Here is a 27,646-nt window from a genome sequence, read left to right as displayed (position 1 = left end):
ATCTTTTTGTAATCTGCATTTAAGGGGTTTCAAGTCTCTATTGACCCTGCTGGGCTTCAGGACCCGTTGATCTACGGGACTTTAAACACAGACACTGATGATCACACTGTTTGTTTGTTTGTTGTTGTTGTGTTTTTCTGGGGTTGAATGACATGTTGCATCCAAACTGTGCGCGTCAGGCTTCCAGATGTTTACACACGTTTATTGAAACTAAGGCCCTGTGTACACGACGACACTCCCGGGTGAAAACGACAAAATATTTAAGCAGATGTGCCTTCGTTTAGACGCCGATGGTGTTTTTGGAGTGTAAACGTTAAAAAGGCTCCAGCGTTGTGTTTGCGTGTAAAGGTAGAAACACTAAAGTGAGCTCTGATCTGCTCCAGCGTTGTGTTTGCGTGTAAAGGTAAAAACACTAAAGTGAGCTCTGATCTGCTCCGGCGTTGTGTTTGCGTGTAAAGGTAGAAACACTAAAGTGAGCTCTGATCTGCTCCAGCGTTGTGTTTGCGTGTAAAGGTAAAAACACTAAAGTGAGCTCTGATCCGCTCCAGCGTTGTGTTTGCGTGTAAAGGTAAAAACACTAAAGTGAGCTCTGATCTGCTCCAGCGTTGTGTTTGCGTGTAAAGGTAGAAACACTAAAGTGAGCTCTGATCTGCTCCAGCGTTGTGTTTGCGTGTAAAGGTAAAAACACTAAAGTGAGCTCTGATCTGCTCCAGCGTTGTGTTTGCGTGTAAAGGTAAAAACACTAAAGTGAGCTCTGATCCGCTCCAGCGTTGTGTTTGCATGTAAAGGTAAAAACACTAAAGTGTGCCCTGATCCGCTCCAGCGTTGTGTTTGCGTGTAAAGGTAAAAACACTAAAGTGAGCTCTGATCTGCTCCGGCGTTGCGTTTGCGTGTAAAGGTAAAAACACTAAAGTGAGCTCTGATCTGCTCCGGCGTCGTGTTTGCGTCTAAAGGTAAAAACACTAAAGTGAGCTCTGATCTGCTCCGGCGTCGTGTTTGCGTGTAAAGGTAGAAACACTAAAGTGAGCTCTGATCTGCTCCAGCGTTGTGTTTGCGTGTAAAGGTAAAAACACTAAAGTGAGCTCTGATCTGCTCCGGCGTCGTGTTTGCGTGTAAAGGTAAAAACACTAAAGTGAGCTCTGATCTGCTCCAGCGTTGTGTTTGCGTGTAAAGGTAAAAACACTAAAGTGAGCTCTGATCTGCTCCGGCGTCGTGTTTGCGTGTAAAGGTAAAAACACTAATGTGAGCTCTGATCTGCTCCGGCGTTGTGTTTGCGTGTAAAGGTAAAAACACTAAAGTGAGCTCTGACCTGCTCACGCTGGCTCACGTGGCGTGCGTGTTTCCGTAACATCCGTGTGCAGAGTTCAGGTAAACAACAACAAACATGTGGGACTGTTTCCATCAGTGGGACGTTCAAGTGTCCTGGGTGGAGCCGAGGAGGTGGGAGGCTGCAGACCGTGCTGCAGATCCCCGTCACACTGTACGGCGTCCTACTTCTCCGCTGTTAGGGAGAGAAGGAGAAGGACGTTTCCCAGCATGCACCAGCTCTGGGTGCTGTTGTGTGGCGGCGCTTCACAGCTCCACCTACACACCCAACGTGCACACTACATCCGATTTCACACTTGTGCGTCCCCGTGTGCACGCAGATTTCCCCCAAAGACGCTCGTCTACACGCAGAATAAAAAGCGAGAACGAAACGCCACTTTTGCGTTTCCTTTCTACATCGTCTTTGTCTGAACACGGCCTTTACCTTCTTTTCTCAAAACCTTAAACAAACTTTATCAAAACTGGAAAAATTGGAAAAAAAATGACACAATGTTCAAAACCATCTTCTCTATTCTCAAAGGTGATTCTTTCCAACACACACACACACACACACACGCACACACACACCCCCGTTCGGTTGGACGGACTTAAAGCACTACCATCAAAATACCCTTATATATGTTTTGGCTTCACGAGGTCACGTTACATGTTTAAATGTATAACAGGTCGATGACACCAAAGTGCATTAATGATGTAACCTGTGCTGAAGTGTGATCCAGTTGGGTTTTCAGAACTGTGTGCGCGTAGTTTCCTTTTTTGTGAGCGTGCTTTAGAGCAAAGCTGCAGTTTAAAGAGCTGTGACTGACGTAACTGGGGTCAGGTTGGAGAGATGAGCAGAGCAGCTGCAGACACTCGTGTTAACGGGCTGCAGGTCTCCTCAGCTCTGAGCACGTTTGCAGACTCAGACCCAGAGGCTTTTTTTTAATGTGTCAAACTCTTTGAATGTGTCAAACATCTGCCGGCACAGTTGGAATCTCATGGTGAAACTATGGAAAACAGATAATTTAAGGATGTAGAGCAGGGGTGTCAAAGTGATCCAGTAAAGAGTCGCTGTGGCTGCAGGTTTTCATTCCAACCAATCAAAAACACACCTGGTTCAACAAATCAACCGCGTGAAGGCAGTTCAGGTGATTGAGTAAGTCGAGTCAGGTGTGTTTTTGCGTGGTTGGGCTGAAAACCTGCAGCCACACGCGCGCTTCTATACACTTCACCTTTAACTTCACTCAATTTGCACACATTAAAAATGTGTTTGTGTTGTATTAAGAACTCAGAATGTAAATAAAACCGTTTAAAGAGCTGTGACTGACGTAACTGGGGTCAGGTCGGAGAGATGAGCAGAGCAGCTGCAGACGCTCGTGTTAATCCCTTTGAGATTTAAAATCTATTTTCCAATGAAGTCCAGGCTGAGACTGAGGCATAAACGCACAAGTTTCACATTTAAAACCAAAACAACACACAACTAAACGTGATAAATCAACATCAACAGCATTGAAAATAAAAAGCAGATCAGTGCTCGGAGACAGAACGTGTGCAGACTGTATTTAAAAAGTCCTTAATCCTGCCTTTGACATGCTCCGTGCTGATGAGGGATCCTCTTAAACAAAGAAGGGCTGAACCTCACTCAGCTGTCCCTCCCAGCTCCCGTGCAGTCACCACGGTTGCACATAGTTGCAAAGACATTTTCTTAACCCTCCTGTTCTCCTCAGGGTCAATTAGACCCCATTCAATGTTGAACATCTCTAACTTCATGCTTAACACAATTTGGTTTTGCTTTATATTTAATGAATTTTCCTAATTTAACAACTGGGAAAACCTAAAATAGACATGATTATATTTTTGCATTGTCGTGAACACAAACTTAATCGGTGTTCCTTTGGGTCAAGTTGATCATTTAGACGATATAATCATTATTATTTCATCTATTTTACAATAAAAATATTCAGAAATACACGCTCTGAAAACGATTCTTTCTAAAAACGATTCTTTCTAAAAACTCCCGCCAAAGTGGAGATTTTGAAAAACTCCGGCTGCACATTTTAGAAAAGCTGAGATTCCTGCAGCCAACGACACAGTCTGCTCCAGAACTTGCGCCTGCGTCACAGGTGCGACCTGTGTTTCCAGTGGTGATCATGGACCATTGAGCTCCTCCATACACTGACACCTACAGGTTAGCACGCTCTTCATGCCATGTGCACACTGAAAACAGACAGGTGTGCACGATGTTATTTTTGAAAAAAGGAGACGGCGAAATGTCTGTTTATGAAAATAGTCGTTCACGTGTAAACGCAGCCTTAGTTCAAGGTGACCCCGTGTCCTTTTGTGAAATGGTCCTCATTTTTTCAGCTGTTTTCCCGGCCTTCTGTTTCTCGTTAGTCCGCTGATTGTCTTTGTCTCTGTTTCTGTGTGTGTGTGTGTGTGTGTGTGTGTGTGTGTGTGTGTGTGTGTGTTGTCTGGGCATGGTGCTCTGCACACCTGCAACTCATCTACTCATCAAGCTTCAACTGCCTCGACTCTACACTCCGGTCTTTGCCAGTTCATCAACGTCGTCACACGCTCAGAAGTTCTTGCGTTTGTATGGATGCTGCCGAGCCTTGTGTTCACCTGTTCCCGGGTCCATATGCTGCCTGTTATCCCTGCCTGCCTCTTCTCAAGTCCAGCTCCACCACGAGAACTCGGCCAAGCTCAACAAACTCCATCTGACCATTTGATTCCATCTACTTTGAAGCTGTTGCCAGTCTTTGTCCTGGCTACAAAGACTGGCAGGACAAAGTAACGGAGCATAAACAAACCTTGAGTTCATAGTCCGGACAACGTATCATCAAGTTCTGCACAAAAATTCATATATCGAACCATACACACCATATATAACGTTCTGTTTAACAAGCAACTGGCGGCTAAGTTTAGACGACAAAAGGTGACGGTTAAAGTCGCAGTCTGCAGTATTTGTTTGTTCATACTGGCGTTCTGATGCTACGTCACCTGAGTTCCTCCTTTGCTCCGTACATAACTCCTACAGTAACAAGAAGATGGAATATACAAGCAACAGAGTGCAAAACTTTCCTGAGGCAGTGGCGTTTTCTCTAAGACTGGAAGGGAAGCTTCCCCTAAAATGTCACTGTGCTGTTGTGTGTACATTTCATTGGTGAAATAAGCGCTAGAAAGCTTCATCTTTTGTTCAGAATCAGCTCCTTATCACAGGAAACCGGAGCAACTTCCTTCTCCTTCATCCCCACAGCGCTTCACACAGTCGGACGCTCAGCTTCTCCTGACTTCAGTGGGGAAGTGTAGAGTAGGTTGTTCCACTGCAGCCAAACTAGACACTCATTGGATGAATGCTGGGCTTTGTCCCGCCCATCGGACACTCAGCGTCTCTGGGGGTCTATGGGGCAGTGGGCTGGCCCGGACGCTCGGCTTCTGCGTGATGATTGGATGAGCTGTCTCAGGCGAAATCCTTTTTTGATTGACAGCTAAATGAGCGAATCAGCGATCTTGAAGAATAAACATCCTCCAGATCATTTTCTTGAAAACGAACAAAGGGAAGAATTTACATATAAATAAACAAACACATTCATGATGTAGGCCGGAAAAATGAGCTTCCCTTCCTTGAAAGAACAGCAGCCGCCACTGTTCTTATCTCATCTCATCTTCAGCCTCTTATCCGGGGTCGGGTCTCGAGGGCAGCAGCTCCAGCAGGGGACCCCAAACTTCCCTTTCTCAGGCCAAATTAACCAGCTCTAACTGGGGGATCCCGAGGCGTTCCCAGGCCAGTGTGGAGATCTAATCTCTCCACCTGGTCCTGGGTCTTCCCCGAGGCCTCCTCCCAGCTGGACGTGCCTGGAACACCTCCCTAGGGAGGCGCCCAGGGTTCATCCTTACCAGATGATCCTGAACCACCTCAACTGGCTCCTTTCAACACAAAGGAGCAGCGGCTCTACTCCGAGTTCCTCACACATGCTGAACTTCTCACCCTCTCTCTAAGGGAGACTCCAGACCCCCTCCTGAGGAAACACATTTAGGCCGCTTGTACCCGCGACCTGGTTCTTTGGGTCCTGACCACTGTTCTTAGTTATATACAAACAGTAAATAAGGACGACCTGGTTCAGAGTCTACAAAACAGTATATTTCTCCCGAGAGCATGCAGTTAACATCGTATGACCATAAGCAAAACTGTTTAATTGCTTCAAACCTTTAAATAATTTGAAACCGTTTAAAAAAAAAGAACAACAATCCATTGTACTTTAACCTTCTTTTCCATGCATGAAGTGTGCACGTCTTGTTTTTGATGCATTGATGGTCTGTACCTGCATCACAGTACAAGTTCTCCAGTGCTGTGTATCATGCAGTTATGGTTTGTGCGTTAGTGGTTTTGGCTGCATACTGTATTTGCATTTGTCTGATGCGTATCTATTTCTGTGACTGATGGAGAGAGACAGATGTGAAGCAGCAATAAAAAGAGCTGCAAAAGCTGAAAGGCGCCAGGTAGCTACTATAAATATCGTGCACTAATGGGCTTCCCATAGCAACCATTTGCTTTAACAGGCCCATTGGATCAACCGCAGCCACAGATCAATATACAGATTTCCAGTTAAGGGCCGCGGACGGTTCCTTAGAAGACCTACACGCGGGACACATCTGTGTTTTCTGTTTCCAAGGGAACGGCCAAAGGTTGCACGAGCCCAGAGGCCTTTCTCATCCATCCTGTCTAGTCATAATAAGAAAAAGCACAAGTGTTCTTTGTATTTTAGTGCACGCAGGGTACAGGAAGATCAAAGATGGACGTTTACTGGACACCAGACACAAGCCAGATGTCTAACACAAGATTCACAGTGTGTGCAGCCTGAGGGGTGAACTGGCCAAGCATGTATCATGCAAAACTACGTCAATGTAGGAAACGAACTGATGCACGAAGGTGTACAGGGAAATGAGGAGAGTCTGAGCACACCAGGTGTTTTGTTTTTCTCTGGAAAAATCTAAACAAAGTGAAGCATTTTTCATCCAGAGCCAACGGTAACTCCATCTCCTCCTCTGTCACACAGGTTTCGCCAAGTTTCAGACTGAAACTCATCCAGTCTCTGTTACCGTCCAACATAGATCCAGGTGTTTGTAGCCATGTTAGCGTAGCCTTAGCAATGGCATGTGTTGGTCAGTTGGTCGATCATTTCGGTCCACACTAAAATATCCTGATAATGATTGGATTGAGATGAAATGTGGAAGAGATATTCGTTTTGTGTAGAGGATGAATCCTGATGACTGATCCTCCAACATGTGCGCCCACATAGGTTCTTTATTCCTAAACTCTAATACGACCCACGGGAATGTAGCCATCCGTGAGGAACTCGGAGTAGAGCCGCTGCTCCTTTGTGTTGAAAGGAGCCAGTTGAGGTGGTTCAGGATCATCTGGTCTGGATGAACCCTGGGCGCCTCCCTAGGGAGGTGTTCCAGGCACGTCCAGCTGGGAGGAGGCCTCGGGGAAGACCCAGGACCAGGTGGAGAGATTAGATCTCCACACTGGCCTGGGAACGCCTCAGGATCCCCCAGTTAGAGCTGGTTAATGTGGCCCGGGAAAGGGAAGTTTGGGGTCCCCTGCTGGAGCTGCTGCACCTGAGAACCGACCCCGGATAAGAGGCTGAAGATGAGATGAGATGAGAGATGAGATTCTGGTTATACAGTTTTTTATATGCAGGGTGTTGCATGTGAAGTTTTTCCTAAAAATGAGGTAATCAACAATAATGAGGTAATTTTATTTTCAGTATCGCTGCATGACTCGATGGCTGCAGCTGTAATGTTCCTCCTACATCAGATATGACCAAAGCTTCGTCACCGTTCATTTGAAGCGGCGTGGCTCTAACTGCACGTCTGTGTGAGGATGTGTGTGTGTGTGTGTGTGTGTGTCAGTGAGACCACGAGTAAAAGCAAAACCGGAAGTCTGCTGGATCCTCAGTGAGTGATCCCTGCTGTGGTTTGGTTTTCACCGCCTTTAAAAAACAAGCAGGGAAAGCTGTAAAAACAGTGATTAAGTCTTCAGAGCTTTCGCTTCGGTGAAAGTTATAAAAACACGACGTGGAGACGCTCCTCTGCAAGTTCAAGTCTTCAGTAAAAGTAAACGTTTTATTGGCAAAATGTCCTTTAAGCAAAAGTCCTCATTATGAACAATCCCTGCTTCCATTGTTTTAATGGTGCATACTCGATATTATCACTTTAATTACTGTTACTGATGTATGTAACGTTATTGGCAAGTTTAAATGGGCAAATAATATTAATAAATGACTTTATTTATTTGTTATCTCATTGTGTACATTTGTTTATTTCAATCTATGTCCCTAAATATTACCCAATTTATAAACTCTCATCTCATCTTCAGCCTCTTATCCGGGGTCGGGTCTCGGGGGCAGCAGCTCCAGCAGGGGACCCCAAACTTCCCTTTCCCGGGCCACATTAACCAGCTCTAACTGGGGGATCCTGAGGCGTTCCCAGGCCAGTGTGGAGATCTAATCTCTCCACCTGGTCCTGGGTCTTCCCCGAGGCCTCCTCCCAGCTGGACGTGCCTGGAACACCTCCCTAGGGAGGCGCCCAGGGTTCATCCTTACCAGATGATCCTGAACCACCTCAACTGGCTCCTTTCAACACAAAGGAGCAGCGGCTCTACTCCGAGTTCCTCACGGATGCTGAACTTCTCTCCCTCTCTCTAAGGGAGACTCCAGACCCCCTCCTGAGGAAACACATTTCACACGCTTGGACCTGGACCTGGTTCTTTGGGTCCTGACCTGGACCTGGTTCTTTGGGTCCTGACCCAGCTTTCATGACCACAGGTGAGGGTAGGAACCAGGACTGAGCGGTAGATCCAGAGCTTTGTCTTCCTCAGCTCTCTTTTGGTCACAACGGTGCGGTAGAGCGACTGCAGCACCGCCCCCGCTGCTCCGATTCTCCGGCCAAACTCACGCTCCATCGTCCCCTCACTCGTGAACAAGATCCCGAGGGACTTGAACTCCTTCACTTGGGGTCAGGACTCATTCCAGACCTGGAGTAACAGTCCACCGGTTTCCTGCTGAGAGCCACGGCCTCAGATTTAGAGATGCTGATCCTCATCCCACTTCCAGTTTTCACATCTCTTTAATTAAGAATATGTAAATAAATACATGAATATCAGGAAATAATTATATCTTTGTGACGCTTTGTGCTTCTCTAAATAAGCAACTGACACAAAAACATGTTCCTTTATCATGTCTTTGTAATGTTTTGTCTGTTAAACCTCCGTATTCACAGCTGTTTCTTCTCATTTCTGATGTCGGGCATCACCACTTTGATCTTCTGACTGATGTGATGATGTGGGTCCTCTCTCCGTCCACTCACCGCTCATTCATTTAGTCAACAACGTGCCGGTAAAAGGAATTTCCTCCTCATTAACCTCTGTTTGTATCTAGACCACTGCTACAATAAGGCCGTTACTCATCACACACACACACATGCTACTCACTGCGATGCACTGATTTGGAGCGCACGCCATCGTGATGACACAGCGCAGCGGGGTTAAAAAAACATCTGAGATAAATACTGCCCTCAGAGACGGATGGTTGCCTCTTACTCAGAGACGGGATCTATTTCATTCTCACGTTCGACGCCACTCGTTGGGTGTTTACTCGGCCAAAGATTAAAGTCATCCGGTTGGATTTTTCCATCGCCCGTAAAAGCTTTTTCAGTGACGACAGCAGGTGTTTACTGTGACATCACGGTCACCGTTAGAGACTCTTTTAGGACCAGTGTGCAGCAACAATAAACTACACTGATAACGACTGGAAACCCCTTAAAAAACAGACCTATAACCCTGACACACTGGTGATGGCCCCCTGCGGTTCTATGGCCTGCTTTGTGTGTCCCTTCCTTCCATCTCAGGGCACCCTCCCACTGTGCCTCCGTCCCGTGCCCCGTGCTTTAGGGTCCTTGTCCCCCCCTCCAGGCCCGTTTGTACTCACACTACCTGGGCCTCGGAGAATGCTTCTTGCTGCCTATACGTCATCACGCCGTAACACGTCACACGCATTGATGACGTCATGGCGATGCGTGGCTTTGTTTCCAGATCTTTCCGTAGACCTCGGAGTTTTTGTGCGTCTTGTCGACTGTTTTTGAATCTTTTCATCGACCAAATCTGCAGTAAACACTCCACCTCCGCATCACACCAACGTGAACCTTTCACCGCCATTGTTTGAAATGTCCGCGCATGGTCCCTCCTTCTTTTTTCTATGTCCCAACAGGCGCACAGGAAATGACCTCAGAACCGCCGTAGGCCTCGTGCTCGTACACGTGCGCACGCTCGTGCTCGTACATGTGCAAACGTGCTTTACGAAAGCCCACCTCTCCCAAACGGGCCGTTGCCGGCAAGCGTGCCGCTCCTAGGCGCGGTACGGTTGCACTCACACTGGTCAAAGGAACTAGGCTTTACCCGTAAAACCTGTTTGGGCGCGGTACGGATGGACAGTGTGAGTGCGTTGTCTCTCTCTCTCACCAGAAGGACCGGGATTTTCCTCCCAGCAACCGGAGCTCCCAGCTCACCCACCAGACCGCCCGGTGATTCATGTCAACCGGTCAAAAAGAACAGCCGTTTCCCTCTTGAACCTTTTACTTAGCGCAGCATCATGGAAATTATAGTGCAACGTGACGCTGCTTAGATCTCCTCCGCAGCCCCGCGTTTTTGTCCAAATATGGTAAAAAAAACAAGATGAATAAAATGCCCATGGCTTCATAACCAATGGGTGACATTATGGAAGCCTCTCTATTATAAAGTCTGCGGTTCGACCGTGTGATCCGGTAAGTTGCACTGTAACCATGACGCTCCTGTCAGTGATTGTTTTGAATCCGCCCCAAAATGAGATAAACAGTTGGAAGTGCATGAACATGAGGGTGGGTCTGACAGAGCAAACGTTACCTCAGCAGGTTTGTCTGGTTCCCACACTGATGTAGTGTTATTAAAGATGACCAAATACACCCACTTTGGTTTGGTCTTCCCACTGGAGGAACACTTTAGTGCTTATTCATGTTGAACTGAGGTCTTACCGTGAAATCCCAGTGGAGACAGTCGACCAACAGTGGCTCAGTGTTCTTCCCACAAAGCACCGAGTGTTTCTTCCAAACTACCTGGCATCTGAGTAAAAGTGCAACAGCTGCCAGTGAACGAGCTGTGAGAGGACAGAGGTGGGCGCAGAGGAAGGGAAAGTGGGTTAAGGTCAGAGTGAAAGTGGTTACGGGTTAGTGGTTAATGTAGAGATGCACCGATATCGGCTCCGATATTGACAAACGAGCTGGTCCAGTCATTTATTTTTTATGAATATCATACATAACAATACAGTTACAGCGATCTAGTCACGTTAGTAAGTTGTATTGGATTAGATTTTAAATAACTGTTTACTTCTGTTTATTTTGTATTTTTGAGCAAGCTGATTAAGCTGTCATGAACGGCGCGGGGAAATAACGCAAGGGACTGGAAAACAAAGTTTGCACGTGACCTTCTTGGGGTCATCCTTGTTCTTTTCAAAGTGATCCCACATTTTAGACGTCTTTCTCGACATGATTGGTCCAAATTGATAAATGCCGACGTTCGCCATGAAATGGTCGTACGCACGTTTTTCTGCCGTACGTTCGTTTGATAAATGAGGCCCCGGGTGTTTTGTTTTTCTCTGGAAAAATCTAAACAGAGTGAAGCATTTTTCATCCAGAGCCAACGGTAACTCCATCTCCTCCTCTGTCACACAGGTTTCACCAAGTTTCATACTGAAACTCATCCAGTCTCTGTTACCGTCCAACATAGATCCAGGTGTTTGTAGCCATGTTAGCGTAGCCTTAGCAATGGCATGTGTTGGTCAGTTGGTCGATCATTTCGGTCCACACTAAAATACCCTGATAATGATTGGATTGAGATGATGTGGAAGAGATATTCGTTTTGTGTAGAGGATGAATCCTGATGACTTCACTTTTTCTCCGGCACAACCATCAAGCTAAAATGTTTATTTGCTCAGTACTTTGGTTTGTGACTAAATAGCTGCAGAACGTATGCAACAAATCCTACAACCTGTGCGCCCACATAGGTTCTTTATTCCTAAACTCTAATACGACCCACGGGAATGTAGCCATCCGTGAGGAACTCGGAGTAGAGCCGCTGCTCCTTTGCGTTGAAAGGAGCTAGTTGAGGTGGTTCAGGATCATGTAGTAAGGATGAACCCTGGGAGCCTCCCTAGGGAGGTGTTCCAGGCACGTCCAGCTGGGAGGAGGCCTCGGGGAAGACCCAGGACCAGGTGGAGAGATTAGATCTCCACACTGGCCTGGGAACACCTCAGGATCCCCCAGTTAGAGCTGGTTAATGTGGCCCGGGAAAGGGAAGTTTGGGGTCCCCTGCTGGAGCTGCTGCCCCCGAGACCCGACCCCGGATAAGAGGCTGAAGATCAGATTCTTGATATACAGTTTTTTATATGCAGGGTGTTGCATGTGAAGTTTTTCCTAAAACAGAAAAGTCTGCCGAAACAATAATGAGGTCATTTTATTTTCAGTATCGCTGCATGACTCGATGGCTGCAGCTGTAATGTTCCTCCTACATCAGATATGACCAAAGCTTCGTCACCGTTCATTTGAAGCGGCGTGGCTCTAACTGCACGTCTGTGTGAGGATGTGGGTGTGTGTGTGTGTGAGTGACACGACAAGACGCACAAAAACTCCGAGGTCTACGGAAAGATCTGGAAACAAAGCCACGCATCGCCATGATGTCATCAATGCGTGTGACGTGTTACGGCGTGATGACGTATAGGCAGCAAGAAGCATTCTCCGAGGCCCAGGTAGTGTGAGTACAAACGGGCCTGGAGGGGGGGACAAGGACCCTAAAGCACGGGGCACGGTGCGGAGGCACAGTGGGAGTGCGCCCTTAAAGAAAACATCAAGAGCACATCAACAGATACGCACAATAAAAAACAACCTTCTGATAAATCTTCCTGGTTCTTTATCTCTAGTGTTTGGACATTTGCAGCTGACTGTCTGACCTGGTATTGTGTTCATTTTCTTTATACGCACAAATACAGAACACATAAGCACAGACAACATAATAACTCAAAGGGTAACATCTGGTTTGTGTCACCTTTACAACAAAATGACGTTACTGAACGTGACTCAAGTCAGTGGCGTCTGTCGTCCAGCAGATGTCAGCAGCACGTTTCCTATAAAGGAACATGAACGCGCCTCTGGATGTGATGTGAAGTTCATGATCTGATGTGAAGTTCATTTGGAGGGAACGTCGTTTAAAGACGGCTGAATACAGATGTGTCTTTCTCCGTTAGTTCACTGGAAACTGTTGTTTTCATGTTGTAACAAAGTTCTTAATAAAATTACAAAAATAAGATTTACCATGTGGAGACTTTCTTTAGGAAATGACCACAAATGATGCTTTTTCCTCATAGAAGAAGAAGAAGAAGAAGAAGAAGAAGAAGAGGTGAAGGAAGAAGAAGAAGAAGAAGAAGAAGAAGAAGGAGGAGGAGAAGGAGGAGGAGAAGAAGATGAGAAGGAAGAAGAAGAAGAAGAAGAAGGAGGAGGAGGTGAAGAAGATGAGAAGGAAGAAGAAGAGGAAGAAGAAGAAGAAGGAGGAGGAGGAGGAGGAGGAGAAGAAGAAGATGAGAAGGAAGAAGAAGAAGAAGAGGTGAAGGAAGAAGAAGAAGAAGAAGAAGAAGAAGAAGAAGAAGAGGTGAAGGAAGAAGAAGAAGAAGAATTAGAAGAAGAAGAAGGAGGAGGAGGAGGAGGAGGAGGAGAATTATTACTTTATTAATCCCGCAAATTCATTTTTTTCACTCTGTCATTATTCATGTTACACACACACACACACACACACACACACACACACACACACACACACACACACACACACTCACACACACACACACACACACACACACACACACACACTTAATGGAGAGATGTCAGAGCGAGGGGGCTGCCAATGGACCAGCGCCCCGAGCAGTTGGGGGTTCGGTGCCTTGCTCAACAGCACCTCGACAGTGCCCAGGAGATGAACTGGCACCTCTCCAGCCACCAGTCCACGCTCCATTCATGGTCCACACAGGGACTCGGACCGGCGACCCTACGGTTCCCAGCCGAGATACATATTGTTATGAGATATGAAATGAACTGTGTTGGGACAGAGCTTCAACAGGAGGTCTGTGACCCCTAGAGGGTCCTCAGAGTCACTGCAGGGGGTCCGCCATAAATGTTTAACATACGTGATGTGCAAATGTATGAATATGTCAATAATTAATTCATCCATCTTCAACCTCTCGTCCCTGTCGGGGTCTCAGGGGGGGCTGGAGCCGATCCCAGCTGACATCGGGCGTGAGGCGGGGTCCACCCTGGACAGGACGCCAGTCTATCACAGGACACATAGAGACGAACAGAGACAGACAACCATTCACACCTACGGGTGATTTAGAGTCATCAATGAACCGAACACCTGCACGTCTTTGGACTGTGGGAGGAAACCGGAGAACCCGGAGAAAACCCACGCAGACACGGGGACAACATGCAAACTCCACACAGAAGGGATAGAACCAGGAACCCTCTCACTGTGAGGCGACAGTGCTAACCACCACACCACCGTGCCGCCTATGTCATGATTATGATTAATATGTCATTAATAATTATCTTAATAGCTTAGTGTTGTCTGCACCGTAAACAGGTGTGTGAGGTCGGGGGTCCCTGCTCAGGGTCCTGGATCTAAAACATGTCGGAGACCCCTCCAACTTACTTACTACCATTTTACACTTTAATGGGAGAAGACTGACACTGACACTGACAGCAGGGGCTTTAATGTCAGTGGAAGGGCAGAGCTCGTGCACCTTCCGAAGGTCAAATTCAAGCACATTCAAGGTCAATTTTCAAGCTTTTCCAGCACCAACTGTGGTAAATTACATATTTCTACGAATACACAGATATTAACAATTCTAATTACACTTTTTCTCCCATTAAAATCATGTTTAAAGAGACGCTGTTATGTTATAAACAAGTGAAAGTGATCCCACACACCAGAAGGTTAGGGGATTAAACTGTATTTCCACTCTTTAGCAATTTGTTGGGATAGAAATGTGGAAACAATTTCAAGCACAACATAAAAATGAAAGCATTTTCAAGGGTTTCACGCACCCATACGAACCCTGAGGGGCTTAATTGACAATTTGACAACATGAAAAACAACCTGAGCAGCAGGAAAAACCCAAACTTCTGAAAAGTCCTGAAGTAAAACTGAGCAGCTTTTTCTTTCACTTCTTTGGAACTGGGATGCAGAGAGAGTCATGAAACGACCCCTCAGGTGCACTTTAATCACTCCTCTTCTCCCTCAACACACTCAGAACACATGTACATGAAGACACAGACTGAATGATACCCGCGGGCACACGCAGGGTCTTTGTTTAGCCTTCTTAGTAAAGCTGCAAAATAAATCTATATAGTAAACAAAGGGAGCTTCCTCTAGCCTCCTCTGTACCTCAGGTGTCGCTGCCCGGCCGTGTCTCTGTAGTGACAGCTAGTGTTTGTGTAGGTGTGAGTGTGTGTGTCTGTCTGTGTGTGTGTGTGTGTGTGTGAGCTAGTCTGTGTGTGTGTGTGTGTGTGTGTGTGAACGTGTGTATGAACGTATACATGTGTGTGTGTGTCTCTGTGCGTGACTGTGGCTTCTTCTTTCTTCTCCTGGTTTTATTTGATGTTTCTCTTTTTCTGTAACTCGGCATCTGCGAGACTTTTCTTTATGAAAAGCGCCGTATAAATAAATAAAGGTCGATATGAGCAGGTTATATATGGAGTACATATATCCATGGGGTCTCCGTAAATCATTAATACATCATAAAGTGGTCTATTGTGTCCTGAGATAACTTCAGTTACGAGATGACACTCATAAATGAAACTGATTTAACTGAAAATTGAAAAAGGGGGCATCTACTCGCGTATTATATTATACGTGGGGCGGCAGTAGCTCAGTCCGTAGGTGGCTTGACTGGGAACCGGAGGGTTACTGGTTCGAGTCCCTGTGTGGACCATGAATGGAGCGTGGACTGGGGGCTGGAGAGGCGCCAGTTCATCTCCTGGGCACTGCCGAGGTGCTGTTGAGCAAGGCACCAAACCCCCAACTGCTCTCACTGGCAGCCCCCTCGCTCTGACATCTCTCCACTAGTTGCATGTATAAAGGTCCTGTCTGTAGAGTGAACATTGCGGGACGAATAAAGGAATTCTCCTTCTTCTTCTTCTATTACAGGTTATTCTGCCAAAGATTCAAGATTCACGGAGCTTCATTTATCCCCAGGGAACAGTTTCAATACAAAGATGGGAAAGGGTCAGAGTGACAATAAGCATAAAAACATAAATCAAATCAAAATAAAGCAGAAAGCATCAAATAAATCACACAATAACTAAATGTGACAGAGTGCAGCAGACATTGTGGTTAAATGCTGAACACAGCCGCGGTCTCTCTGCTCTATTTTCATTTAATTCTTCATTTTTGCTTAAAATTACATAAAGTATCTGTTGTCTCTCATGTTAAATTAAATCCCCATCTCCTCTATAATGTGATGGACGCAGAGATTTGCTCCAGCGTGACCGACATAAAGTCTTAAAGTCGGGATAAATGTCAGAGGGAATCCCCGCGGGTGACGCGTAAAACTCGAGGAAATTGACATTTACATTAAATACGGTTTGCAATTCATCAGGGTGACTCTTAAAAATGCCAAAGTCATGATGAGGCCGGGGCACTCCCAATAATTTAACACTTCGAGGAGGTTTTTAAACTAATGAATGTGATGTGAGGCGCGTCAGAGCTCTGTTATAAATAAAGCGGCGGAGGTAGAGAGCTCCATCCTCCTGACGGGACCGCTGCAGCTGCAACAACGGACGCAACGCATGCACCATGGTAAGGTGGAGAGAGGTGGAGAGAGAGAGAGAGAGAGAGAGAGAGAGAGAGAGAGAGGTGGAGAGAAGGAGAGAGCGCGCAGCTGGAGGCGCGTCTCGCTGCAGTCGCGTCTGAACCCTTTACCCATGAAAACACGCGCTGGTCTCAGAGGAGGTGAATGAGTGAACCGCGTAATGATGTTTTTGGAGACGTTCACACGCGCTGGTCTCAGAGGAGGTGGATGAGTGAACCGCGTAATGATGTTTTTGGAGACGTTCACGCGTGATGGTTCTCAACAACAGGGTGTTTTTAAACCGCTGGAGACGGTTCTGATCCCAGACTGACCTGTCCCAGGTGACTCCAGACCCGACGCGCGCCTGTCCTCCTCTCCGCTTGTGTGTTTTCCTTATAGTTCCTGTGTTTCTTCATGTTCTTCTTCTTTGGTCCTCTTTGTAATCTCGTTATAATCCTCGCGGCTCCTCCTGTAACGTGATTCCCACTCTCGTCGTGTCCTCTTGTGCTTCCCAGGTGTCGGCGTCCCTCTCCCCGGTGCACATCCTGGCACTGTGCGCCGCTCTGGTTGACGGCGCGCTCCTCACCTTCACGGACACGGACCCCATCACCGGCAGCTCGCTGGAGTGCGACCGATGTCCCCCAGGTACCTACATGCGCGCGCGCTGCAAGGCGGCGCTCAAGACCGAGTGTGCGCCGTGTCCGTCGGGCTCGTTCACGGAGCTGTGGAACTACATCCCCAAGTGCCTCCGGTGCGGAGTGTGCAGCCACAACCAGGTGGAGAAGACGGCGTGCGCCGCGGACAGCAACTGCCGGTGTGAGTGCAAACCGGGATACTACAAGAAGAAGTACGACCTGTGCTTCCGCCACAGCGAGTGCGCGTCCGGACAAGGGGTGCTGAGCAAAGGTAGGCTGCTGAGGCCAGACTAGAGATGCACGGTCCAGTCAGATACCGATACTTGGGCCGAGCTTATGGGCTCATACATGATCCCGATCCGATCCTCCTGTTGCATGAATGAAGCGTAAACCTGATCCATGTGAGTGAAGGCGTCAGGCTTGACATAAAGATTTAGCCTTGTTAAAAAAAAAGAGGAAAAAATTGACACAGATATAAATGAACTTAATATTACTGAGCAAAAAGCAGCATCAGCAAAAAGAAATAAGTAACATAATCATAAAGAAACGACCGGATCAGCCTCATTGATCCGAACATCTGAGCCGATACCCGATCCTGGTACCTGATCCAGGTGCATCTGTAGTCCAGACCCGGTGGGAGGGCTGGAAGTGTCCATCAAGACTGGTTCAGACCATTTGAATGGTTTTTTTTAAAGGGGGAATTGAAATCTTATCTCATTTGAAATGATGGTATCTTGTGTTTTTATATCTTGTTTTATATTCATGTTACTCTCCTCACATGTTATTCTAGTCTACGGGCATTGAACCGTAGAAGAGTCTGCATGTCATATGCAGTTATTCATGGTGCTGATCCTCTTTCAGCTTCAAAAGTTGAACCATACCACAGCGTTTAAACGTGTCAGAACAGCAAGTTTTTACATCTACTATCCCCTATTCACATCAGCCTGTGAGCTCCAACTGAGCTACTGTGAAGTTACCTGTTTTATTCGTCATTTCAAAAGCTTTCAGAGAAGCACAGGTGTGAGGCTGGAAAGCGTTAGAAGCAAACGGATGTGACCTGACACATAACGGTGTCTGGCCTGGGCAGGGATGAGGACCCAGATCATTCCCTACAGGAGGAAACAAACAATAGTCAATGTAAGGAACAGAGTACAAAACTAAGTCGCTCCGACCAGGAGGAAAAAACAAGAGCAATCAAACAAAGTTAAACTTAAAGAAACAGAAACAGGGAATACAAACACCTGAGCGAGGATACTTAGATCTCTGTGACGTGAACAAGGCTGTGGAAAAGTGCCGGAAACATTCGACGTAAAGTACAAAATAATATGGCGACGGGACAAGGGGGGAAGACACGGACTATATACACATGAGGGGGAAGACACAGACTTTATACACATGAGGGGAGGGGGAACCACAGGTGGATACCATCAAGGATCAGGGGGGAACGTCAGACCAGTGACACAAGAGGAAGGGAGGGGGACCTGGAACCAGAGGAGAGTTACTTTTCAAAATAAAACACACATCACAAGACAAATAACCCCAAAGACAGGACAGACCTCACCGCGGCAGTCAGGGGGTTTAAAAGACTGAATGAGAGAGGAGCGTGTTTTAGACGGACGTTTGCTGCCACACGCAGGCCGACAGCTGTAACTAACACTCCAGACACATTTACAGTGTTACTACACAGCAACAATGATCTGTGTGGTGATGCTCCTTATGATCGCACTTCTGCGGCAGCCATGTTTTTAATGTTGGACGCGCCGCGGGATAGTAATATGCACCACACGCTGCTGTTTTTCCATCTCTTCCTTTACCTAAAACAAACATGTCTCCTCCAGGCACGGCCGATCAGGACACAGTGTGCCACAGCTGTCCCGACGGCTCCTTCTCCGACACCGTGTCCGCTCACGACAACTGCACGCTACACAAAAGCTGCGGTGCTCCGGGGCTGCAGCTGGTGCTGAAGGGCTCCGCCTGGCACGACAGCGTGTGCACGAGCTGCCAGGAGCTCAGGTCAAGAGGTGAGATCATCACCGTCCGGTCATGGTGTTCATAAAGGAAGAGAGGAAAAAAGCATATGATGTTGTTTAAGCTTCATCTCTGCAGATGTAAATGACTTCCACGTTTCAAAAGGCTCTCGCTCCGTCTTGCTCTCGCCCATGTGTCCTAAGATTCCTCATCAGCTTCTGATCATCTTCTTTGTTTCCTGCAGACGGAGGAGACTACCTCAAAGAAATCCTCCCAGCTTTCTTCGTTCACCAGAAAATGACCGTCAGGCGGCTGCGGCGGATCGTGCACAAGCTCCCGTCCGAGGACGGTAAGAAACAAGCGGCGTCAGAACTGAACCTCTCAGATCTCCACCTACGGATCAACACGTGGGTCACCTCTGCCACGGCCAACCAGATCCGACAGCTGCCGGCGATACTGACCAAAATGGGAGCGAACAGCGCCGGCGAGAGACTACAGACCAAGCTGCAGAGGATCGACTCAAATATGGCGGAGCTGTGTGCTCTGGGGAACAGCGTGGATGTGATCGTGATGTCAGAGTAGGCCGAAGTAGAAAACACGCCGGGCTAAATACAAATGCAAAACTCAAAATTTTTTAAATCTGTGTTAGTGAGCACTTCTCCTTCCAGAGACGCCCCATCCACCTGACTGAGGTGTGGCTTATCAAGATGTTGATTACACGTGATTGTTGCACAGGCTGGACTCAAGGATGTGCAGTTTAATCTTGAATAAAGGGGGGAGGGGGGCAGACAACCAGTCAGTATCTAGTGTGACCACCATTAGCAGCAGGTCTCCTTCACATTGAGTTGATCAGGTTGTTGATTTTGGCCTGAATGTTGGTTCACTCTTTAACGGTAGCCTCGTGAGACCCCCCTGATCTCTGAGCTCCAGATCAGTTTTTTTTTTTTCAATTTAGAGAAGTTTGCCAAGTGACCGAACCAATCAGAGTTGGTTTTGAGGCGGATTTAAGTGACGCAACGGGAAGCGACTGTTCAGTGTAAACAGGTGAGCACAGCTATGGAGCGAGCCGCTCACTAACTCTTTGTTCTCTGGATCCTTCTGTTGAATATGGACCGGGCTCCTGAAATTGGGCCTTTGATCCGTAAATTCACGTTAAACACAAAGGGACAATCTCCTTTACCCACATGTTGTTTCCTTTCTGGGCTTTGCCTCCACGCTGTTAGCACGTCACACGCTTCACTCATCTGATTGGTTGGTTTGGCCCGTATGTTGGTGATAGACAGATGGTTTATCCAATCAGAAACCAGGATTTTCACCCCTTCATAAAGATCTTTAAACCAGAGTTCAGATGGATCTGCTGAGACCATGAGAGTCGATCCATGTGGAGGAGTCAGGTGACTTTAATGGTATAGAGTTGCTGGGTATTGGCAGGAACATTATCAGGCTGCAACATGGTGATGGTAGTGGATGAACGGAGCAACAGTGGGCCTCAGGATCTCGTTACGTTATCTCTGTGCATTCAAAATGCCATCAGTAAGTGTCTGTGTTGGTTGTACCTGCCCATACCAGAACCCCTCCGCCACCACGGGCCACTCATCTGCAAACCGCTCACCCACATGACGCCAGACCATCTGTCATCCGCCCAGTACACTGAAAACCAAACTTCTCCAAAGTGCCAGACGCTAAGGTGAGCATGTGCCCGCTCAAGTCTGTTATGATGACTAACTGCAGGCGGGTCAAGTGGTGAGGATGACGAAATTCTTTAGTGATGCAAACCAGCTGTTGCATCATCAGGGTGGCTGGTGTCAGACGATCTTACAGGTGAAGATACCGGATGTGGAGCTGTGGTTACACTTGGTCTGCGGTTGTTGGCTTCGGCACACCTGTGCAATAATCCTGCTGTCTAATGAGCATCTCGATATGCCACACCTGTCAGGTGGAGAGGGGATCTCAGCAGAGGAGAAGTGCTCACTAACACAGATTTAAACAAATGAACGTGAACAGAAGTTTAGGGAAATAAAGTCTTAGAAAAATTGGAGCAAAAGCAGAAGTGTTGCGTTAATATGTTCAGTGAGTTTAGTTATCGATACCAATGCGTTTCCCTGGTCATCTGTGCTCGTTTGAAGAAAAGAAAAAAAGTTTTATTATATCATGTCGTTCTGGAGTTGCTGTCCTGTTTAAATGCACTGTCAGTTTGGGCTTCAGTACTTTTTGCATTAGTTAAAGGAGAATACCGGTCATTCATGATTTCCTCTCTCTGCTTCTGATCAACATTCCTTCATTTTTCAGTGCATTTTTCTTCCTTTAATTGACCGAATTCAAACTTAACTGCTAGCTCACCTAGCTTAAAACTACCTGTTGTCCTGTGTAACCATTTTTTTACTTAAAGAATTAAAGTTATTGCATGTCAGGTGATTGACAGGCGTAATAGAATGTAAAATAATGCAAATCCAATATGAAGTCTGTAAATTTATTTGTATAAAATGTGCACATTTTGTGTCTCTCTGTACGTTTGGTTAAAATGAATGCTGTAAAGTTACTACTGTATGTTGCACCTCCTTACAGCAACGAGAGATAACCTGCACCAAAACGAAACAGGTGTTCCCCTTTAAAGAACAGAACGTATTGGCCTTCACTATATCTACCTCTTCCTATGTCTGCAGTTCAACGTGATGTGGCACTTTTTCATTCTGTGTATGTATGAGAACTTAATTTATTTTGTTAAGGGGGACAGGGAGGAGGAGCTCTTGGGTTTTTCATTCATAAATATATATAAATAAACTGGGTTAGACTCTCAGAAACAGTCCTAAAGTGGTTTAAAGTGGACAGGCATCACAGTAGGAGTTCCTCAAGGCTCAATCCTTGGGCCTCTTTGATTTAACATTTACCTGATTCCATTTTGTCCAACTCTACAAAACATTAAATCCCCCAATCACCATGGAGCCAAGAAGTCAATAAAATGTTGCTTAAAACCCTAAAAATGATGCTAAATGACCGAAAATAGACACAAAACGACCCAAAAATGACAAAAAAGACACGCAAAATGATTAACAATACACTGTTGCCCATGCATTGTCCCTGTTAAATAAACTACATAAATAAAATAATGTTGGAGACATTTTGATTTTCTAATTGTATTTGTGTTTTCATTTACACTGTGCTTTGTTTGGAAGAGTGATCAATAAAGTTTTGAGAAGAACGAGAATAAGTCACATTGTCACAATCATTTCATCAGAAGAGGTAAAAAATGATGTTGATTATCCATCACAGTCCCTTTCACGCCACAGGGTTTCATGTCATGTTTACTGTAATCGGGGACACACCCATCCCGTCAGTGACGTTAAGATTATGTCTGTAAATACTTCACACTGTAAGGGATTACTTTGGCAGATTGGATCAGACGAGCCTCAAATCAGGAACAAAATCTGACCTGTTACCCTCGAGAGTGAGACCAGCATTACCAAGGAATGTATCCATAACTGTCTCAAGACTTACTCGACTTGAGCTCATTCAGGGCCCGTCCACACGAAGACTCTGTAGGCGCTGGCGTGTCGGTGAGAAGGCCACTGGCCGCACAGGCTGGTCATCCTCACCTGGTACGCGCTCAGGTTAGTCACCCCGAGATACACTGCAGGGAGGAAACACAGGAGTCATTCATGGAGGGAGCAGTTCACACACACATTTACAGACGCAAAAAAAGCATTCTGAGTTATTCCTCGACTCTGAAAACTGACCCCGCGGTGTCACATAACAACAATAGTGCTGCTGCGTGAGAGGACAGAGACGGACCCAGAGACTGTTTACTGAACTGGACTCTGAGCCACATGCATGGGACTGAATGAGGCCCAGCACAGATGTCTCCCTTTTCCCTGATGCTCTGAATAAGGAGCTAAACTGCTCTCTAGTGTCATGTCATCATGGCAGCCCTCCTCTTTCCTCTTGTTTCTGTTTGTCTCCCCTCTATGTGTGTGTGTGTGTGTGTGTGTGTATGTGAGCTGGTGGTGTGGCTATTCCAGGCAGGCTGCACCAGGCTGATCCAATCTTCACTATCACCTCCTCTCCTGTATAAGAGGAACGGCCTGAGAGTCACTCATCGGCAGCTCGGTTCATCGGCAAGAGTGGTAGAAAGCTGTGAACCAAGGCGACATGATCGTGCTCAGTTTTCACCGTGTCATTTTGAATCATTTGTAATTGCTCCTGTGCTCTTTCGCTATAGCTTCCTGCTATCCTGTATGTGGCCTTCACTTTCCACCTCACTAAATTGTTTGCTACCCAGAGGACGCCATTACCACATGGAGAGACGCCCATCTGGAATGAGAACATTCACAGGCACTGGACACCGTCAGGAGAGCACAACACAACTCACTAAGCCCCAACTCCTTTTCCCCTCGTGCACCGTGCACTTTGTTTATACTATTTCACTATTAAATCCCTTAAACTCTGTGTTTGTGTCTGCATTTGGGTCCCAGGTTCCCCGGTGTCCGTTCTGACAGCAAGTAGCTTTTTATAAATACATTTGCTAAGAACATCTGGAAAGTCTCTAAATGTAGTGAGTCAGTGGCGCCTGTGAGTGCTTTGGGACGGGGAAGGGGCTCCCAGCAGCCCCCTTTGCTCAGTGAGGACACTATCTGCAGAGTGAAGGGGCTCCCAGCAGCCCCCTTTGCTCAGTGAGGACACTAACTGCAGAGTGAAGGGGCTCCCAGCAGCCCCCTTTGCTCAGTGAGGACACTAACTGCAGAGTGAAGGGGCTCCCAGCAGCCCCCTCTGCTCAGTGAGGACACTAACTGCAGAGTGAAGGGGCTCCCAGCAGCCCCCTCTGCTCAGTGAGGACACTAACTGCAGAGTGAAGGGTGCATCAGAGTCCAGAACAGCACCAAAGTCTCCACTAAGACCAGAACCAGGGACACGTTTGTCTCTAGGATGGAGGAGGATTTGGGATCTAGATCGGAGGTGGGCTGGCTAACTTACTCATAGATAGCAACTGCTAACGTCATTTAGCACAACAAGCATTTTCTAGGTGCACGTAGAAGCGCGTTGTTTTTTTTTTCAGCAGAGTGTCGGCGTCAGTGAATATGATCAAACAAATGTTTCTGACTGGGACTTTAATGTATTAAGTGCATCATGTATAACACACTGAGGGGTCTTTTTTTGTAACGTGTGATACACATATAAACATGCTGGATGTCAAGCAGACAGATGTTGTTTTATTTTTGTAAATAATGCAAAAAAAGCAGAAATATGGAGGTAAATATTTACAACGTGTCGATGGAAACGTCTGAGTCACAGTGAAGTGTCATGAGTGTTATAAGTGTGGGCTGGAAAAGCCCTTTGTGTCCTTGTTGACCACAACAACAGTGAAGATTTGGGAAGTTAGTGTTTGTTTGTGTGTCTTTAAAGTTAATAATGAGTGAATCACAAGCCTCCCTCTGACCTGCACCTAAAGTGACAGACTGACACGTGGAAGGGTTTCATAACAGACGACTGGATGACTAGTAAACATCACATTCCTGTGGCTGAGGTTCGTGCATGAACGCAGCTACAGAAAACACGCTGCACTGACATTAAGCCACTTCTTGTTAACTCTGGCATTTGCCAACTTCCTCGACCCGCTGTGACATAACGATGGTTCACGGCAGTTCAAGGCCACACAGTTGTTCTGCAAAAACTTCCATTGTACTGAAATAACTCAATTTTATTGTAAAAAATCGATAAATAAGAACTGGTTTTCTGCACCATAGAAGAAAATCACTCAAGAAACATCTTGTTATAAGTATTAGAAACTCACTTTGTGCTGGAAACAAAAGGTTGTTCGGGCATCTAGTAAGGATGAACCCTGGGCGCCTCCCTAGGGAGGTGTTCCAGGCACGTCCAGCTGGGAGGAGGCCTCGGGGAAGACCCAGGACCAGGTGGGGAGATTAGATCTCCACACTGGCCTGGGAACGCCTCAGGATCCCCCAGTTAGAGCTGGTTAATGTGGCCCGGGAAAGGGAAGTTTGGGGTCCCCTGTTAAAGCTGCTGCGCCCGCGACCCGACCCCGGATAAGAGGCTGAAGATGAGATGAGATCTTATTTTATTTATTTTTTATGTTTCTGCAAACCACAGAAACATGGATATGAAATGTTGTCAGCATCTCAATGACACGCAAGTGCTCCTGAAGTCCGGTGATGTAGTTTAACAAGCCTCAAACTGGGAGGTTCACGTCTCGTAGCAGGTGAAAGTGAAACTTTAACGACATAATACTTGTAGTAAACAACACTTCTGCACAGTATGTGACATTCAGGAATGAGAACAGGTTACAGAGGCTCAGAAACGTCGAGATTCAACATGTCTGTGGTTTGCAGCAACGTACAGCATTTGACTCGGTTGGAAATTCAATATCTTGTGTTTTTCTGCAGGAGCCGACGAGTAACAGGTGTGAAAAGCACATGGAAGGTGATGGATATTAAAACTAGAAAAGAGACATTAGTTATCCGTGAAACACTGAAACATTGATTTATAGTTTATGGCGGTGGATTTTAGGGCTCCATGTCATGTCCTCTGATAAGTGGACTCATCTTACACTTGGCTGGAGGCTGTCCTGGATAGGAGGGTCGCCAGCTCGATCTAGTCCACCTGGACCTCCCAGGCTATAAAAGCTGGTCCATGCCTTCTGTTGGTTTGCACATGCACTGCTTCACAACTACGCTGCATATCATTGTGGATTAATTGGTTGTTTGTCGATAAAATGTCAGAAAAATGTGGATCAGTGTTTCCCAAAACCCAAGGTGATGTCAACAAATGTCTAGTGTATCTGCCTACATGTCAGTTCATTTAATCCTCGTGTATTTATCCATTTTTGGTTCCTACCTAACTTTCAGTTTGATGTGGGCACATTTTTTTTGTTTGTTTCTACACGGTGTCATTTTAGCGACACACCACCTAGCAGAGCATGGCGAGGGAGAAACAACGCGGTGGGTCGTCTCCACGCTCGGTAAAGTCGACGTAAAGATGAAGAGTTACGACATTAAACGTAATCAAAGACGACAAAGACGAGATTCAGCCCCTTGGTAGTGTGCAGCCTACGAGGTGTGTGTGTGTGTATACGTGTAAAAACATAAAGCTGCAAACTCTGAATTAGCACATGTATGTATCCGACTGGTCGTTTACTTTCACTTTCTTTAGCTCTCACGGGTCGGTCGGTCGGTGACTGAGAATAAACCCTGTGTTTAAACAAACTCCGCTCTCACGCTTTACTACGGGGAGGAGCTTCATCTTGTTCAGTTTACTGTCACAGAGGAAAGAAAACCGAAAATATTTAGTTAAGATGCTGAAGTCGGAGCTGACGGCTGATGGATTTATCTTATCTAATCTAAACAACAGCGTTCAGTTGAGTTAATGAATGACTCGTCTTTGCGTGTCGCACTCACCAGGTCTCTGGCTGTCCAGAAATCTTATCAGTGAGTTTGTTTCAAAGTTTGTTCAACACCAGGAAAATCCGCTTAAAGGGGATTTTTTGTGTGACGAAGACAGAAGAATGTGTCGTATTAAGATGCAGGGGTGACACCACGTGAGCTGAGTATTCAGGCTTCTCTCAGAGACTCACATAAACGCATCTAAGCGTAGCAACAATCAGAGAATACATCGTTTTAACACCTAATTTTCCCACATACAAACACACTATAAGCCCTGCTACTTCATTCATCATTCATCTTCAACCGCTAGTCCCTGTCGGGGGTCGCGGGGGGCTGGAGCCGATCCCAGCTGACATCGGGCGTGAGGCGGGGTCCACCCTGGACAGGACGCCAGTCTATCACAGGGCACATAGAGACGAACAGAGACAGACAACCATTCACACCTACGGGTGATTTAGAGTCATCAATGAACCGAACACCTGCACGTCTTTGGACTGTGGGAGGAAACCGGAGAACCCGGAGAAAACCCACGCAGACACGGGGAGAACATGCAAACTCCACACAGAAGGGACCCAGCCGGGAACCCGAACCAGGAACCCTCTTGCTGTGAGGCGACAGTGCTAACCACCACACCAAGTGTCACCGTTAACAATTGGGACATTCTGCTACTTTTCTCCATTTGCAGCTTCTTTTCTAAATGTTGTGCATGTGTTTCCAAGAGGTTTTTTTTTTAACTTGCAGCTGTGGGGGGCCACCGTACCTGGTCCCCACACTGCTCAGTGTTCAGGACAAACTAAGAACAGACCCGTGACTGTCTGATACCGTTCATAGTGATTGAAGCTGAACACAGAACACAGACGTTTCTCTTTGCTCAGGCAAATATTTGCGTAAATATTTCAATGACAAAGTTGTGCATTCAAATAACAACAAGACAGAACGATCTGTTCTTCTGACGTGCGATGAACCGAACACCTGCACGTCTTTGGACTGTGGGAGGAAACCGGAGAACCGGGAGAAAACCCACGCAGACACGGGGAGAACATGCAAACTCCAGGCCCCAGCCGGGATTCGAACCAGGAACCCTCTTGTTGTGAGGCTGACCACCTTTTAAACATGTCTTTAAAAGTCAAAGGTTGATGATGTTTGTTTTGTTTTCCACTGGAGACCTTTAGTCGCACATCGTGGCCTGTATGTCATTTTAAATAGTTCCTACTTTTGAAGAAATTAAGGAAATCACTTCAGTGTGAGTGTGTGTGTGTGTGTGTGTGAGTGTGTGCGCCGCACAGGTCAGAGATCATTGTCCTCCACTTCTCTGCACTTTATGATCATGTGAGAGTCGTGGGAGGTTGACACCGAGTTCCTCATAATGCTCGGAGCGTCCTCTTACTCCTGCTCCAGTGAATGCATGCATGTAATAAAG

The 27,646-nt window shown here is 46.6% G+C and overlaps 1 protein-coding gene across 3 annotated transcripts; it reads left to right on the top strand.

Moving 5' to 3' along the window:
- Positions 1-16,154: 16,154 nt before the first annotated feature.
- tnfrsf11b (tumor necrosis factor receptor superfamily, member 11b) lies at positions 16,155-21,921 on the top strand. 3 transcript variants are annotated; one of them, XM_083926243.1, is made up of 4 exons: positions 16,155-16,240; positions 16,748-17,138; positions 18,706-18,888; positions 19,080-21,921. In XM_083926243.1, exons 1-4 carry the CDS (start codon positions 16,238-16,240, stop codon positions 19,415-19,417), a joined length of 915 nt encoding a protein of 304 aa, XP_083782369.1. In that variant the 5' UTR covers positions 16,155-16,237; the 3' UTR covers positions 19,418-21,921. The 3 variants fall into 3 exon arrangements, with proteins under 3 accessions (XP_083782369.1, XP_083782371.1, XP_083782370.1); XM_083926245.1 differs by lacking the exon at positions 16,155-16,240 and adding an exon at positions 16,378-16,573; XM_083926244.1 differs by lacking the exon at positions 16,155-16,240 and adding an exon at positions 16,378-16,614.
- The last annotated feature ends 5,725 nt before the right edge of the window (positions 21,922-27,646 follow it).

This window comes from Echiichthys vipera (genome assembly GCF_963691815.1).
Source record: "Echiichthys vipera genome assembly, chromosome: 13".
Lineage (NCBI taxonomy): Eukaryota > Metazoa > Chordata > Actinopteri > Perciformes > Trachinidae > Echiichthys > Echiichthys vipera.
This window is presented reverse-complemented; position numbering and strand designations above follow the sequence as displayed.

Bases quoted from the DNA above. Each gene is read 5' to 3' on its own strand.
- tnfrsf11b (XM_083926243.1), top strand. The intron at 17,139-18,705 runs GTAGGCTGCTGA...TGTCTCCTCCAG, and splicing joins ACAAGGGGTGCTGAGCAAAG to GCACGGCCGATCAGGACACA. The intron at 18,889-19,079 runs GTGAGATCATCA...TGTTTCCTGCAG, and splicing joins CCAGGAGCTCAGGTCAAGAG to ACGGAGGAGACTACCTCAAA.